The 13,281-nt window shown below is 37.4% G+C and overlaps 1 protein-coding gene across 3 annotated transcripts in view; it reads left to right on the forward strand.

Moving 5' to 3' along the window:
* Positions 1-13,281, forward strand: part of CDH12 (cadherin 12) — a 235,344-nt gene that overhangs the window by 207,888 nt on the left and 14,175 nt on the right. For all 3 annotated transcript variants that reach the window (XM_067290983.1, XM_067290982.1, XM_067290984.1), the window contains exons 8-9: positions 4,302-4,438; positions 11,953-12,074. In XM_067290983.1, the coding sequence (XP_067147084.1) occupies positions 4,302-4,438; positions 11,953-12,074 (259 nt within the window). The remainder of the gene's footprint in view (positions 1-4,301; positions 4,439-11,952; positions 12,075-13,281) is intronic.

Here is a 13,281-nt window from a genome sequence, read left to right on the forward strand (position 1 = left end):
TCTTGGATGCTGCTCTTCAGTACTGGTGACGGTAGCTGCTGGCTACATGAGAGCACAAACAAGGGTAAATACACCATGGTACGTCTGTGCTGAGAGTGCACAAGAGAGCACTAACAGCTTGATATGACCCACCCTTCATGATGCCACTCCAGCACACCCAGAAAACCTTTTCTGGTTCCTCTTGATTCTTTGTTACTTTTACTTTCTCTACATTTGTTACATCCTCTTTCCTGAGAGTGACTCCAGCACTGGAGCCTTCTCTTATGGCATCCTTATGTTGCTCAAAAGCATAAAACAAAATATTTAGGCCAGTACTTTGTAATTGTTCTTCTCTGGAGGCAGTGAAACTCTATCAAAAGACAGCTGAGAAGAGAAAATTATCCTGGGCACTGGTGGTGGCTATAATGCTTTTTAGCTGGTGGAAATCTTGATAGAAAAATTTGTAGTATACATATGTGTGCATGCATATAATACAATGGAAATTTAAGAGAACAATATTGTATGAAATGATAAGAGTATAAGTTATTCACCATCAAGATAATACTAGCAAGATAAGAATACTCAGTTACAGTTTGGGAAACAGAAAACATTGGCCATTGCATTGTAGAGGTCCTAGTAACTTTCTCTTAGGCTCTCCTTTTTGACCTCAGCCTAAGTTTCCACATGCCTGTCTCTGTAAGCTTGGCAATGGTCAGGAAAATCCCCACTGAGGGCCAATGCAGGGGAACGCAAATGCACACTGTGTGTAGGCGTCAATTTAAAGAAAAAGAAAGACTATGGTAACTTTTTATAAGTTTGTACATGTTATAACTTGTTATATGATACCACTGTTTCATTATGCCACCACTGCATGACAGAACAACAAAGGAAGATTTTTAGCAAAGTTTATAAAGTTCTGGTGAGGATCCAAGGTCATCCCTGCCAGGCAAGGGAAGTCTTCCCCTTCACATTTTGAAGACCAAAGAGCATGTCCTGAGTTACACAGCCTCCTCAGCATCCTGCCACCTGCTATCCCTCACGAGAGTGACCTGGTGTCACACGTTCCCATACCAGCAGCAGGACAGCTGTCCAGTTCTTTCATTCATGGTGTAACAGTGTGAACAACTGAGGTTGTCTGCTCAACAGCTTGGAGCTCCTATTATCGTCATGAGGGTGACCGGCTGTCGCTCATGTATTCGACAGCCCTCCATCAAGCATTCTGCCACCTTCTGACCTGCAGCTGGAGTTAACACAGTCCCCCCATTGTCCTCCCCCCTTCAAAAGACAATAGCCCTCTTTTGGAGGGCATTCCCATGGTCCCCATGAGCCATGCACTGCCTCACCTTTTAACCAGGATGACTGCAAATTATTCTTGAGCTTCTAAGAAAGCAGCATGTGCATTGCTATGCTCTTTTCAAAGAATCTCACACTGGGTATCAGACTGTACAAAAAGAGTGCTTTTGGGCTGCAAAAGGAAATTACATCTCTTTTAAGGCCTCCTCCAATAAGAGCTCAGGCAGCAATAGTGACTTCTCTGAGGGATGTCCCAATAATTTCCATTTGAAGAGCAGCTTTATGGAGTCCAATTCACTCTTTTACTAAGTATTGCAGACTTACTGAAGTCTCTGGGAGCAATTCTATATCCAGCAGAGCTGTCTGTGAGAGGATCTTCCCCCAGATATATTTTCCTCGGAACTGCACATGAACAACCACTGAAAGGAGGAAGATGGGATGCTTGTTTGCAGTTGTTCTCATAAGTATATTTTTAGGCAATACATCTCCAATACTTCCTTCCCTCTTCTGTGGTCTAAGCTAATATACAGATTCTCAGGACGAGAGGAGCTGAGATGACTGGCAATGTCCCAGCTGTATTTTTACCACGGGTACAGCACATGGAGGGAGGAGGAAGGGGGAAGATAGGGATGTCTTTTAAGATAATGCTAAGGTAAAACCAGACTGATTGACAACGCTGACATAATAGTATCCACAGTGTGAATGTAGACGAAGACAGTAAATTCTGAAGAACTGTGTAGCCAGATAATCGATTTTTATCACACTTCTCAGTTCCCACTGATCCCATTTCCACTGATGCAAAGAGGATTTCTGCCTTTAGTTTCAGCAAAAGTACCGCTAGTCTTGCAATGTGTACGCTGGACTTAGATCCTGCAAATGCTTATGTTTAGGAGTAGGCTTATTGGGCTTGTGCATGAAGTTAACCACCTGCACGAATGCTCACAGATAGAATATCAGATTCTGATCCTATGAGTATTTGTGCTTGAACTGAATTTTAAACACAACAATGTATAAAATTAGTATAAAGAATCTCTTTTCAAACTGAATATATGTATTTCGTAGTTTTAAAGCCTTCTGGTGAAGGAACATGGGGCTACTTCAGGCATCATTAAACTAAAATGGGAAAATCCCTGCACCGCCTGCACTGCCATTTGAATTAGATCCTGTTCTTTCTTTACTGACTTACATTGTGGTGTGTAGGACACTTAGGCAAAGCTAATCTTCCACAGGGGGGAGATAAGCAAAGTTCCTTTTTCTTGTTTTGTTTCCGTTTATTTGTGTATGGATGCATATTCAATTTTGGAAGCAATTATAATTTATTAAACAGGGAATGCCTGGAAGAGTAATTTCACTATTCTTGAAATTTTTATCTTGGGATAATAACATTTTTAATAAACGGCATATATATTTTTCAGAATTTTTATGTCAACCAGATTTTGAACAATGAGATTGAAATTACAAGTGTAGGTAGGTAATGTTATTATATTCATGAAAATGTGCCTGCTCAGCTGTGTAAAAGGATATATTCTGCCTTTAGCATATCATTTCTGAGGCTTCTCAAATAAAGCAGTGGACTAGTAAGGATGACTGGCAATTGATAAACTAACCTATTTCATCTACGTATAGGATTTGTTTATGACTTTGATTAAATTAAATGACTCCAAAGGAGCATGGCACCTTATTTTTGCATTTTAATTATTAAAGTCTTCCTGGATTATTAGTGTTCTTGAGTCCAAATCTAAGATATTTTCTTCAGGGATATGCCATATACCCCTTTTAATCTTTGCTTTCTTTTACAGTGAAGCTGTATCTGATAATTTATTGTTTATCATGACATTGCCTATATATTCTTTCTATAAATGACACTAATCAGAGAAGGGAATACTGGCTTTTGTTGTCACTGGTTTACATGAGGTGAGGTGTCATATGCATGGTTCTCTGGCCTTTATGATCTTTTAAATGTATACGTTGTTGTGGGCTGTTTTGCTCTTATTGCCTACTATTCACAAATGGCTTTCTCAGTTTCATCCTGCCTGTTTTTTAAGAAACATCATCTAGGTATGCAGGGACCGACAATGAAAAGGAAATTAGTAGCTGGCAGAGCTGCATCAGAAAAATTATTATTCTGCTATGACTACAAACGGTAGCATCAAATGTGAAAATAGACTTTCAAACTCATTAGCATTTAAGGGAAATGGTTTTGGAATAATTATCAGATTGCTTGTAAGCAGCCATATTATTAAGCAGATATGTCTATTAAGTCTAGGGGAAGTTCTGCTAGGGAAAAACAACAAATAAATACACACTTCAAGTTTTGAATCTGTTCTGTGTTAGTACTTTTTTAACAAAGGATCAGAAGAATAAAAAAACAGTAAAGTTGCCCTGCTCTTCACAGCTCCAGTGAAAGTGAGAGCTGGTTCTTTTTCCCAAAGGCAAAGAGCCCTTTATTGTTCTTATGCCTGTGGGGAGATGACCAGACTCTTCTCCATTCCCCATGCTCCAGCATTCCCTATATGAGGGACCCTCCGCTCTGGAAACAGAAAACTGTACCAACGGCCTGTATACTTCCCATAGGGCAGCTCTACAAGCCCAGTGAGGCTACCTCCATCTTATTTGCAGCTACAAATGCATGCAAAGAGACCAGATCTGATCCGCTATTTGTACCTTAAGCACTGTTTTAGACATCTTTTCTCTTTTTCCCTCTAAACCTGTCTAGTGTTTTCCAAAGTGACTGGTGTGAGTGATCAGGGTCACAGAAGCTGTGTATCAGCTTCTTCAGAGCTCAAAGATTTAAAATAATCTGAACACCAAAAGTACTAAATCTTTTATTTCATCCCATTTTCTCTTGAGCATTCCAGCTCTCCAAAAAATAAATGAACAAATCGTTGTTTATTATTTTCTTGCAAAAATGGTAATAGATGAGGAGAGAAAAATAACAAAATTCCTTTAGCTAGCTAGACTGCTTTTATGATAAAATGTGTAATCTTTGCACATTTGCATCTACTCTGTTCAATATTTTTCACGTGCAGATACTTCATAGATTGGAAGAATGATGGGAACAGCTACTTTACAATAGATGCTACTGAAGGAACCATTGCTACTAATGAATTACTGGACAGAGAAAGCACAGCACAGTACAATTTCTCTATAATTGCAAGTAAAGTTAGTAAGTATGGCAAAAATGGAATTAATATGCTAATGTGATGTTTTTTTCAGAATGTAGTGTTTAGACATAAATATGCTGTGAAGAGTACACATATTATGAAGAAATGATTTAAGAATGCACAATAAATATCATTTTGGCAAGACTCACTGTAAGGCTAAGTGTGATGTTCTAACAGGCCTGTATAGTAAGGTTTATCTAGTAGCCCTCCTGTGGGCACAGTTCCCTCAAAAGCTGAAAGAAGTTTGTCAGCATGAAGAGCAAGAGATTAGGGGGGTGAAATAGCAGCAAGGTTTCAAAGTGAACACCAGATACAGAGGTTCAGCCATTAAACCTTATGTAAGATATTTATAATTCAGCTATATGGCTGTTGCTTATATTTATTACATAAGTACTGTACTTCTGAAAGAACTGTCCTCAGTTCTCATTTCATTTTATCCTTACAACAGTGAAGGGAGGTACTTTCTGTGTTATTGTATGAAAACCCTTCTGTTATTGTCTCTGGTTTTGTAATTCACTTAATACAAAATTAGGTTAGTCAAGGAAGAGGTCTATCTGCTTTTTGAGGATGGAAAAATGTAAACATTCCTTTGATTCTCAGACAAAAAGTACATTAAAATTGAGTCAAGAGGACATGCTAATAATTTAAGAAACTAAATGAATCAACCTTTGCGCTTTATCTCTTCTTCTGAGTTTCCTCTCTGCCCAAGACTCTTTCTGCCTAACCACTTGTTTTCTTCTCCTATACAATCTGTGGTTGCCTTGTTTGCTTCCTTCACACTTGTCTTTGTGCCTCCTCCTACAAAGCCTTTTCCCTGATGAGAACTCCCTCCTCCGCTGTATTACGTAGCTGTAGCTCTCTTCATTGTCAGCCTTCTGTGTAGCATTCCTCCTTCATGATGCTGTCAAACAGAAACCCTTCTAGGCTTATAGCACCCTTTGAATAAAATTCTTTTGGTCATCAAGCATTTGTGCAAAGGCTACAGAAGTCTGTTGACATCCACTGGGGGTGGAGGAGGACCCCTGCTGTACTTCCCATTCATTATGTATTGTTTGTGTGTCCAGGAATGTAAGTTTATAAAACAGAGAACTTGTTTTCCTCAATGTACTGCACTGAGTACTCAATAAGTAATACATTCTGCTGACAGAAAGAGAGAGATTTTAGAAGCAGAAGATATGTATTATTTAAAATAAGAAAGAAATTCCCAGTTGTAGTTTTCTCAGAAAGAAACATGGGATAACTCCCTAGAGGTTAAAAACATAACAAGGGAAACAGACAAATGAACACATGAATTTTAGCCTTTGCTTGGAATACACTGACAGAGGAAACTAAACTATCTCAAGTGACTGAGTATGTGGAAACACATATACATGTATGAGAAAGTCCAGCAGAAATGTCACTGGTTTCCGGAGAAACTGAAAGGCATGTAGATAGCATGTGGAGGTCTCATAATGGTCTATGTTTCAGTAAAGCTTAACTATTTAGATTTATTCATGGGTAATGAACATATGAGATTTGTATAATTTTTTACAGTAAGGCAAGGGTTTTAATAAACTCTGTGTGAATATGTTTATTATTCCCAAGAGTAATTAAAGCCAGCTAAAACCCCCCAGATTTACCTGTCTGTGCATCCTCACAGAACATAGAGAATCTGCACCTTAGAAATATTTGTGATTTATATCTGTATACCTTAAAACATATACACCAACCATTATCTGTAGCATTAAAAACAATTGCCATACCTGCACTATACCTGTAATTGGCAGAGCTTTGGAGAATTTGAGATATATTAACAGTCAAAACTTCATATGCAGTTGTCTGACTCAGAGCTAGTACAGAAATAAATGTTGTGGTTTGAGAAATGACACACTGCACACAGCCAAAAAGACCAAAGACAAGAGGAGGGAACATCTGAACAAAAAAGGAAAAAAAAAATAATACATTGGAAACGTTTCTGCTTTAAATGAAAATTACCACCTATTTGGTGCTGATGTAGAAACACTGAAATTGCTATCTCATTTTAGAGTAACAGTCCATTATTTTAGTGTGCTGCCTTGACATATTCATGATTATCCAAGGGGAGTGGCCCTGTACTGCAAACAGTTACATAAATTTGCCCAGAGAATGAGAATTATTGTTATTCAAGGATTTTCAGTTCTCACTGACCTCATCTCTTTAAGAGAAACAAACTTGAAACTAGTAATAGGCATATTAAATTCAGTAACTTAAAAAACTTTATTGCTAAAATATTTATTTTGCTTTCTCAAATCTTTATTTTCACTGTAACAGAAGCTTAAAAAAAACACTTTTTTAAAGAGAAAAGCTCTGTTTTAGACAGCTAAAGGCCATTTTGCAAATGATGTTCTCTTTTTTTTAAAAGGACAGTTATAAAGAAAACCCACCATCTTTATCCCTGTCAAGCCAGAGAAAAAAAATAAATTAAACTGGCTTTGCCATCATTACCCTGTACTGTTTATGGAAAATGATGCCAAGGTTATGAGTAGGTTTGGGTAGACCAGCTGCCTGTGCCTTAGCCCTGGGGCTTTCTAATCATTGTTCCACACTGTTCATGTGTAGCTTCAAAATGAAACCCTGTACAAATCAAAGATGATGCTTATGTTACATTTTTCTCACAGCAAATAATTCTGTCTTCTAGTGTTATGACTTTTGAGCAATCAAGCTACCTTATAAACAATGACACAAGCACCATGCAGTTAAGATAGCTCAGTATAGCAGCAGGCAGTAGATAAATACAAATGTAGATATAGATGTACCATTAGACTTTTAGACTATTTAGACAAGTTGATTGGTCTGACTATTATTAGCACTAAAACCCCAGAAGTTATCATTTTCAAGGGAAAACATTTCAAGAATGAAGCAGAAGGGAATTGCCTTATGTTTATTAAAATAAACTTTGTTAACATCACCCTGTAGGGAGAAAAAAGTTTTAAAACCCAGTTGTTTGGGAATAGCTGTTGTAAATAGTTTTATGTCCAGCATCCTCATTCTGCATTTATTTGATAGACATACTGAGATAATTCTTCCCTAAACTCCAGATCATGCTCCTTCATCCTGCCTGCACCAGAGATTATATGATGCAGGCTGGTAGCCTAAAGAGAGGCAGAACTTGGACCTTTAGCAAAGAATTAATTGTGAAATCTGCTTGGTCTAGGCCTGCCTATGTCAATTTGTACACTCACAGCCGTGGGAAGGCCTGGTTACCCGGGAATAAAAGAATACATGTTGCATACAAACAGTAGCGGCTGGTTGCCCTGTAGAGAACTGGGCTATGGGAGGTTGTTCTAGCCCTCTTACATAATGACCAGATCTGACTCTGTAGCATTATCCTGTGCTCTTTATTTCTAATCCTGAAGAAATGCCAAACATCTAATCTAAGCATAAACTGGGAATCAGTCTCCAAACTGCAGCACAGCCAACCCTTGAGAACATCTCGGGGGGTTAGCCGGTGTGGAGTGATAGATATCCTACCGCCATGCTTAACACAACACACTGCAACTTTGTCCTTGTCCTTGGTAGAGAAACCCAGGCCAAAGTGGGCGGTGGGTGACTGTGCTGCTAACACAGGTGGGAGGTGGGTGACTGTGTTGTTAACATGCAGATGACGACACAGAAACACAGGCAGCATAAAGGTTCCTTACACATCCGCACATCCATAGAAGTAACAGGATAGTAAATAAGAAGTAAGTCAGCTGTCATACAGGTTCTCTATACTCTTAGAGTAAGTTTCTTCTCAGAGTAAATCAACTCCCTAGCAGCCTGCATAGTTGCTGTTTCTGATCATCTTTGACCCCACAGACTCTGTCCATTACTAGTAAATTAAACATGCCTAGGGTCCATCTCAAGCACTGAGGCCAGCTGGCACTGAATGGCCTATTTCTCTACTATTAAACACTCTTGCCTTCCGAAGAGGGTGGCCACATGTAAATCATGTCCCTAGTACATACTAACTCCCACCATATGCATCTGAATTGTCTGCGAGACCATTAGCTGCCCCAAGCCAAAACCATGCCAATGGGGGCTGCTGTAAGAATTTAACAGTATAAATAATCACATTCCAGTGCTCAAAAAGTTCCCCACTGCCACTTAATTACCTAGTATGGAAATAGCTTTTGTGTCTTACAAAACAGGAACTACATAAAATACATAAGATCTTATTTCGGCCTTCCTCTCCTCAAGATCCTGATTAAGAACAAAAATAACCATCAAGTAAACACAATCCTTCCTGCTCCAACCATCTTCCTACCTCCTCTAGCTGTAGGCCCACATTTTGTGAATGCTAAAGAAACCTGAGCTTAAAACTCAAGATGGAGGTTATCCTCTCCTGCATACCATACATGGCATTAAAGAATCACCAGTTCTCCATGCTTGGTGTAATGGGCTGTCAGCATCTGTTTTCTCAGATGTCTTGGACTTCACACACTTCCATAGGTCTATCTAAAATGTTTTATATATTTTCTGTTACTGTAGTATCCGTGAACCAAAAAGATGTTAATAGATCATGGTAAACAGGGTTGTCATTATCTTACATACAGGGAATTTGAGAAAAACGGAAGCTAAGTAATTTGCCTGTATCATACAGGCAGAATTGAAAACTAAAACCTGTATCTTAATTCCTAGTCTAATGATTTAACCACTTATCTTCTCTTTGGTGCAAACTGGATTTAAAAGGCATGAGCAGATGTTTTCAGTGACTCACTCATTGACACCAGCATGCAGGTCACTACTGAGCTCATTGGGCTCAGATAGATTTGATTTTCAGATGAACAACAAACAAAACAGAGAAAATGCAGGTCAAATTTGCAAGGTGGTATCTGAAATGTAATTCTTCATTCTTGTTCACATCAAACATTACAAGTCTTTGTAACTCTGTATGGATTCAAAGTGGTACACAATCTTGCTGCAGTCTTCCTTTGTGGATATAAGTAGTAATACTGATATTAGTGTAGACTAGACTAGAAAGAGAATTAATCACACAATAAAGTGGAACCCAGAAGTTGTTCCATTTTACACTGTAGTAATTCTATTTACTTTCGTGTTTGATTTTGCTGACCACTTATTCAAGGTAAAATTTTACCTTGTGAAAACAGTTAGCAGAAAAGATTTTGATCTCTAGTATTTCTTTTAAGGAATCAGAGAAAATAAAGCTGGTCATCCATGGAAAATAAATGTAAAAACTATACACATATGCATGTATATTTCCAAAGTATTCTATAGTGATTCTGAGGGAAGGTACAATGTCAAATCTTTCTGTATGTTTAAAAAATATATATATATATTCCCCAGAGTATGTACATCTTTCAAAAAGCTGAAAAAATAATTTCTTTAGGACACTTTCAGAAATATGGTCTAAGTAGATATTTTATAGAAACTCACATGTTTAACTGGAATGATCAAGATAGCTAATATCTTCTATATGTCATGTACATGACACACAAATTTGAAATACAGATATTCTTTTATCAGAAAGGCATTTTTTTACATATTTCTAAAAAGAAAGAAACATCTATGACTCTACCTTCATATCAATGCATTAATCTCTATCATGCTTGCAGGTATCCTGAACTCCTGTTGTTCAGTGTTGTGCCTTAAAATGAAAATATAAAAACTCAAGGAAAACCTGAGTTAGTGCATGTGAATTGCTGCATTCTTTGCAAAGAGCACTGCTAGCAGGCTAGTTGCAAGTTAGATTCTGTTTCTGACAGTAACTATGTGAACTTCACCTACTTACGGCTCATCTGATCTTTCTCTCTGTTCAGAAATAGGGTCCTGTCCTGTAGTGACTAGGATAACCTCTTAGTACTTCCTTTCTTCCTGTTAGTACAAAGCAACCAATTCAACTGTGAGCAAGTGATCTAGATTTCTTTTGCCTCTTCATTTACTTAAGGAATCACTACCAGTCCCCAACCGCTATACCAAATGCTGGCCTCATTCATATTGTACAATGCAGAGAGATCCTGCAAGCAGGGTTGATGGTGAATTGGAAATGAACGAGACTTCAAAGTCTCATTCAAAAAGACCAAATCTCTTAGGTATGTTCACAGGAAGAAACTACAAATATTATGGGATTTTGTTTTTTGTTTTGTTTTGTTTTGTTTTTAGATTCCAAGGCTGGCCAGTTTATCTACTATTTGTAAACAGATAAAGTAAAGTTTTACTTGCGGCTGGTCTAACTTAATTTGGAAATCATTTTGAACTACCTTTTGGCTTTGACAGAGGTCTCTTGAAAAAACTGCATTTAACAGTTCCTAAGAACAAGAAAGAAATTGTGCAAAATTTCTACACTGCTACCGTGAGATTCTGTGCATGTTGAGTTGTAATATACTGTTGGCTTGGGAAATGACCTTCCTCCCCTGCTATGTCTGTTATAAACACTGCAAGTGCAAAGGTTTGTTCAATTTTCAAAGTAAGTAGCTAATGCAAACAATTGACTATCTGTAAAAGGTTTAATTTATGTCTGAAGATTCGAGAAAGCTCTTCTTATTCTTAATCATTACCCCGTTCTGCCATTCCTACACTAGCCATGCTTCATAGTGGGGAATTCTTGAAAAATTAATGGTGACCTCATTGTGGCTGCCACTCTTTTAAATTCAAAGGGATTAATTATCCTTTTGACTCAGCAGCTAAACTGTTTTTATGTACCTGCTATCATGTAAGGTTTCTCAGCATACAGCAAAAGAGAATTTTATCTGCTTTGTATTGAACTTGGTCTCCTTTCTGCGGGCCATTGAATTTGTAGATAATCTTGTTTATAAAATGCATGTAGTGACTAAAATCTGTCAGCTTAGTAAATGATGGAAGGTATCTACATTAGTAAGATAACGAACAGAAGGATAGTGTATAGTATTTTTTAGCATTTCTTTTGCACATAAATATTTGCTGCTTAAACAGTTAAATGAATATCTGTTATAACATAGCTTGATGGTCTAATCATGAGTTGAATGCTAGCATATATGTTTCACTGCTAAATTTGCCACTGACTCACTCTGATTTTTTAGCAAATCCTTGTACCATTCCTTCTCTGTTACTTCCTCCATCTACAAAATGGGTATGCTCCACTTACCTCCTTCATTATCATCTTGAAATGGTAAATGGGATAAGTAATAAATATTGATTTTCTACATTCCATAGTGGAACATAGGATTCAGTTTTAATCACTGGAAGTGTTTTCCATAGACTCCATCAAAAGTGATCTGAGAAAAGTTTGCACCTATACTTACAAGTGCATCTTCAACTTCTGTAAATTATGCTCTGATAAACATAATCATGTTGATTGATTCCTTATTCCATGAACAGTAATGGATCAAGTCTGGTACAAAATGATAAGAAGTTTGCTTCTGGTTTCTCCTTAGTACAAATCAGAAATAAACTGAAGTCAAGGATTTTTAGAAGTCACAATACCAGGATCAAAACATTTTATGACAGGTTATGGGCACTGGTGATGATAACAAACATAAATAGTATTGCTTAATGTTTTTCTCCTAAAAATCATTTATAGGTAACCCACTATTAACCAGCAAAGTCAACGTTATAATAAATGTCCTGGATGTCAACGAGTTTCCTCCTGAAATTTCAGTTCCCTATGAGACACCTGTATGTGAAAATGCCAAACCGGGACAGGTATTTCAAATCTGTAATGCTTGATATTTTGCTTTTTATTTCCTTATTATTTACAGCAATAGCCATTTCTTGGTTTGAAAAATGACATCATGTTTAGAATACTTAAAAAAAAAAAAAAAGTCTGTGTTAGAAATACTCACCTTTTGGAGTTCTGGTTGTTGACCTTTACAGTCTGTTTATTTTTATTATCCCAGAATATATGGACCAGAGCCACCCTATAATGTGCAGGGAATAGTCATAATAAGAGAAAGAATCCTTGCTTTGAAGAGCTTCAAATGTAAGGAAAAAAACTGCAGTCAAGTGAGTAAATAGAGTAGAACAGACTTACATACATCTCTGCATCCTATCTTGAGCAAAAGAACGAAAGCTCCAAAGACAGTCCTGCTAAAAGCTTGTTTTTATAAGCATATACATAACATGAAAAACCTCTTTTGGACTCAGAATGTCATCTTATACCGTGAGTGATGCTAGTATCAATAGAGAACTAAATGAGGAAAAAGTTGTCCCAGAGGCTGTTGGCATCTGGGCTTTCTGCACAAAATTTGCACAATTAAACAAAGTAGTACCGCAAAGCATCAAGGCCTACCATCAAACGTATTAGCTGCCAATACTGTTTCTGAGATAAGGCTTGTAACTTCACCTCTTCAACTCTGTGAGTTACTGTCAGCCATGGGATGAACATATTCAGTATTCAGCCTGCCGTGTAACTCCCTTTTGCCGTGACTCCCCTTTGCATGTATGTAATAGGTAATCAGTATATCTGAACCTTTTTATTATGGATTTGGCCATGACTCCCAAAGATCTTCCTATCTCATCTTTTTATTATTTTATATATTTCAACTATCTACTGAGGAATCTAATTTAACTTGTGGTTTATCCAATACTTAGTTTGTTACTAGTTAGTAGTTACCAGTTTGTTAATAGTAGAAGAGGGAGTCTTTTACAGGGAAGGCTCAGATAAGTACTGGCGTATCAAAAATTATAAATATTTAGACCTTCGTTACATAAAAAGTTACCTCCCTTTTTAAAAGATCAGTTGAAATCCCTACCATGAAACACTTTAATTGCACTGTGCTTACCTGAAATCCAGTAGATAGGACTTGGACTCAAAAGTTCTTGTCCCAGTATTTCTTCATGGCTCAATGGTGCAGACCTTTCAACTCTACTTCATTCCAGGCTGTAACATTAGGGTGTACTTTTGTGCAGT

The sequence above is a fragment of the Apteryx mantelli genome, chromosome 2, assembly GCF_036417845.1.
Source record: "Apteryx mantelli isolate bAptMan1 chromosome 2, bAptMan1.hap1, whole genome shotgun sequence".
Lineage (NCBI taxonomy): Eukaryota > Metazoa > Chordata > Aves > Apterygiformes > Apterygidae > Apteryx > Apteryx mantelli.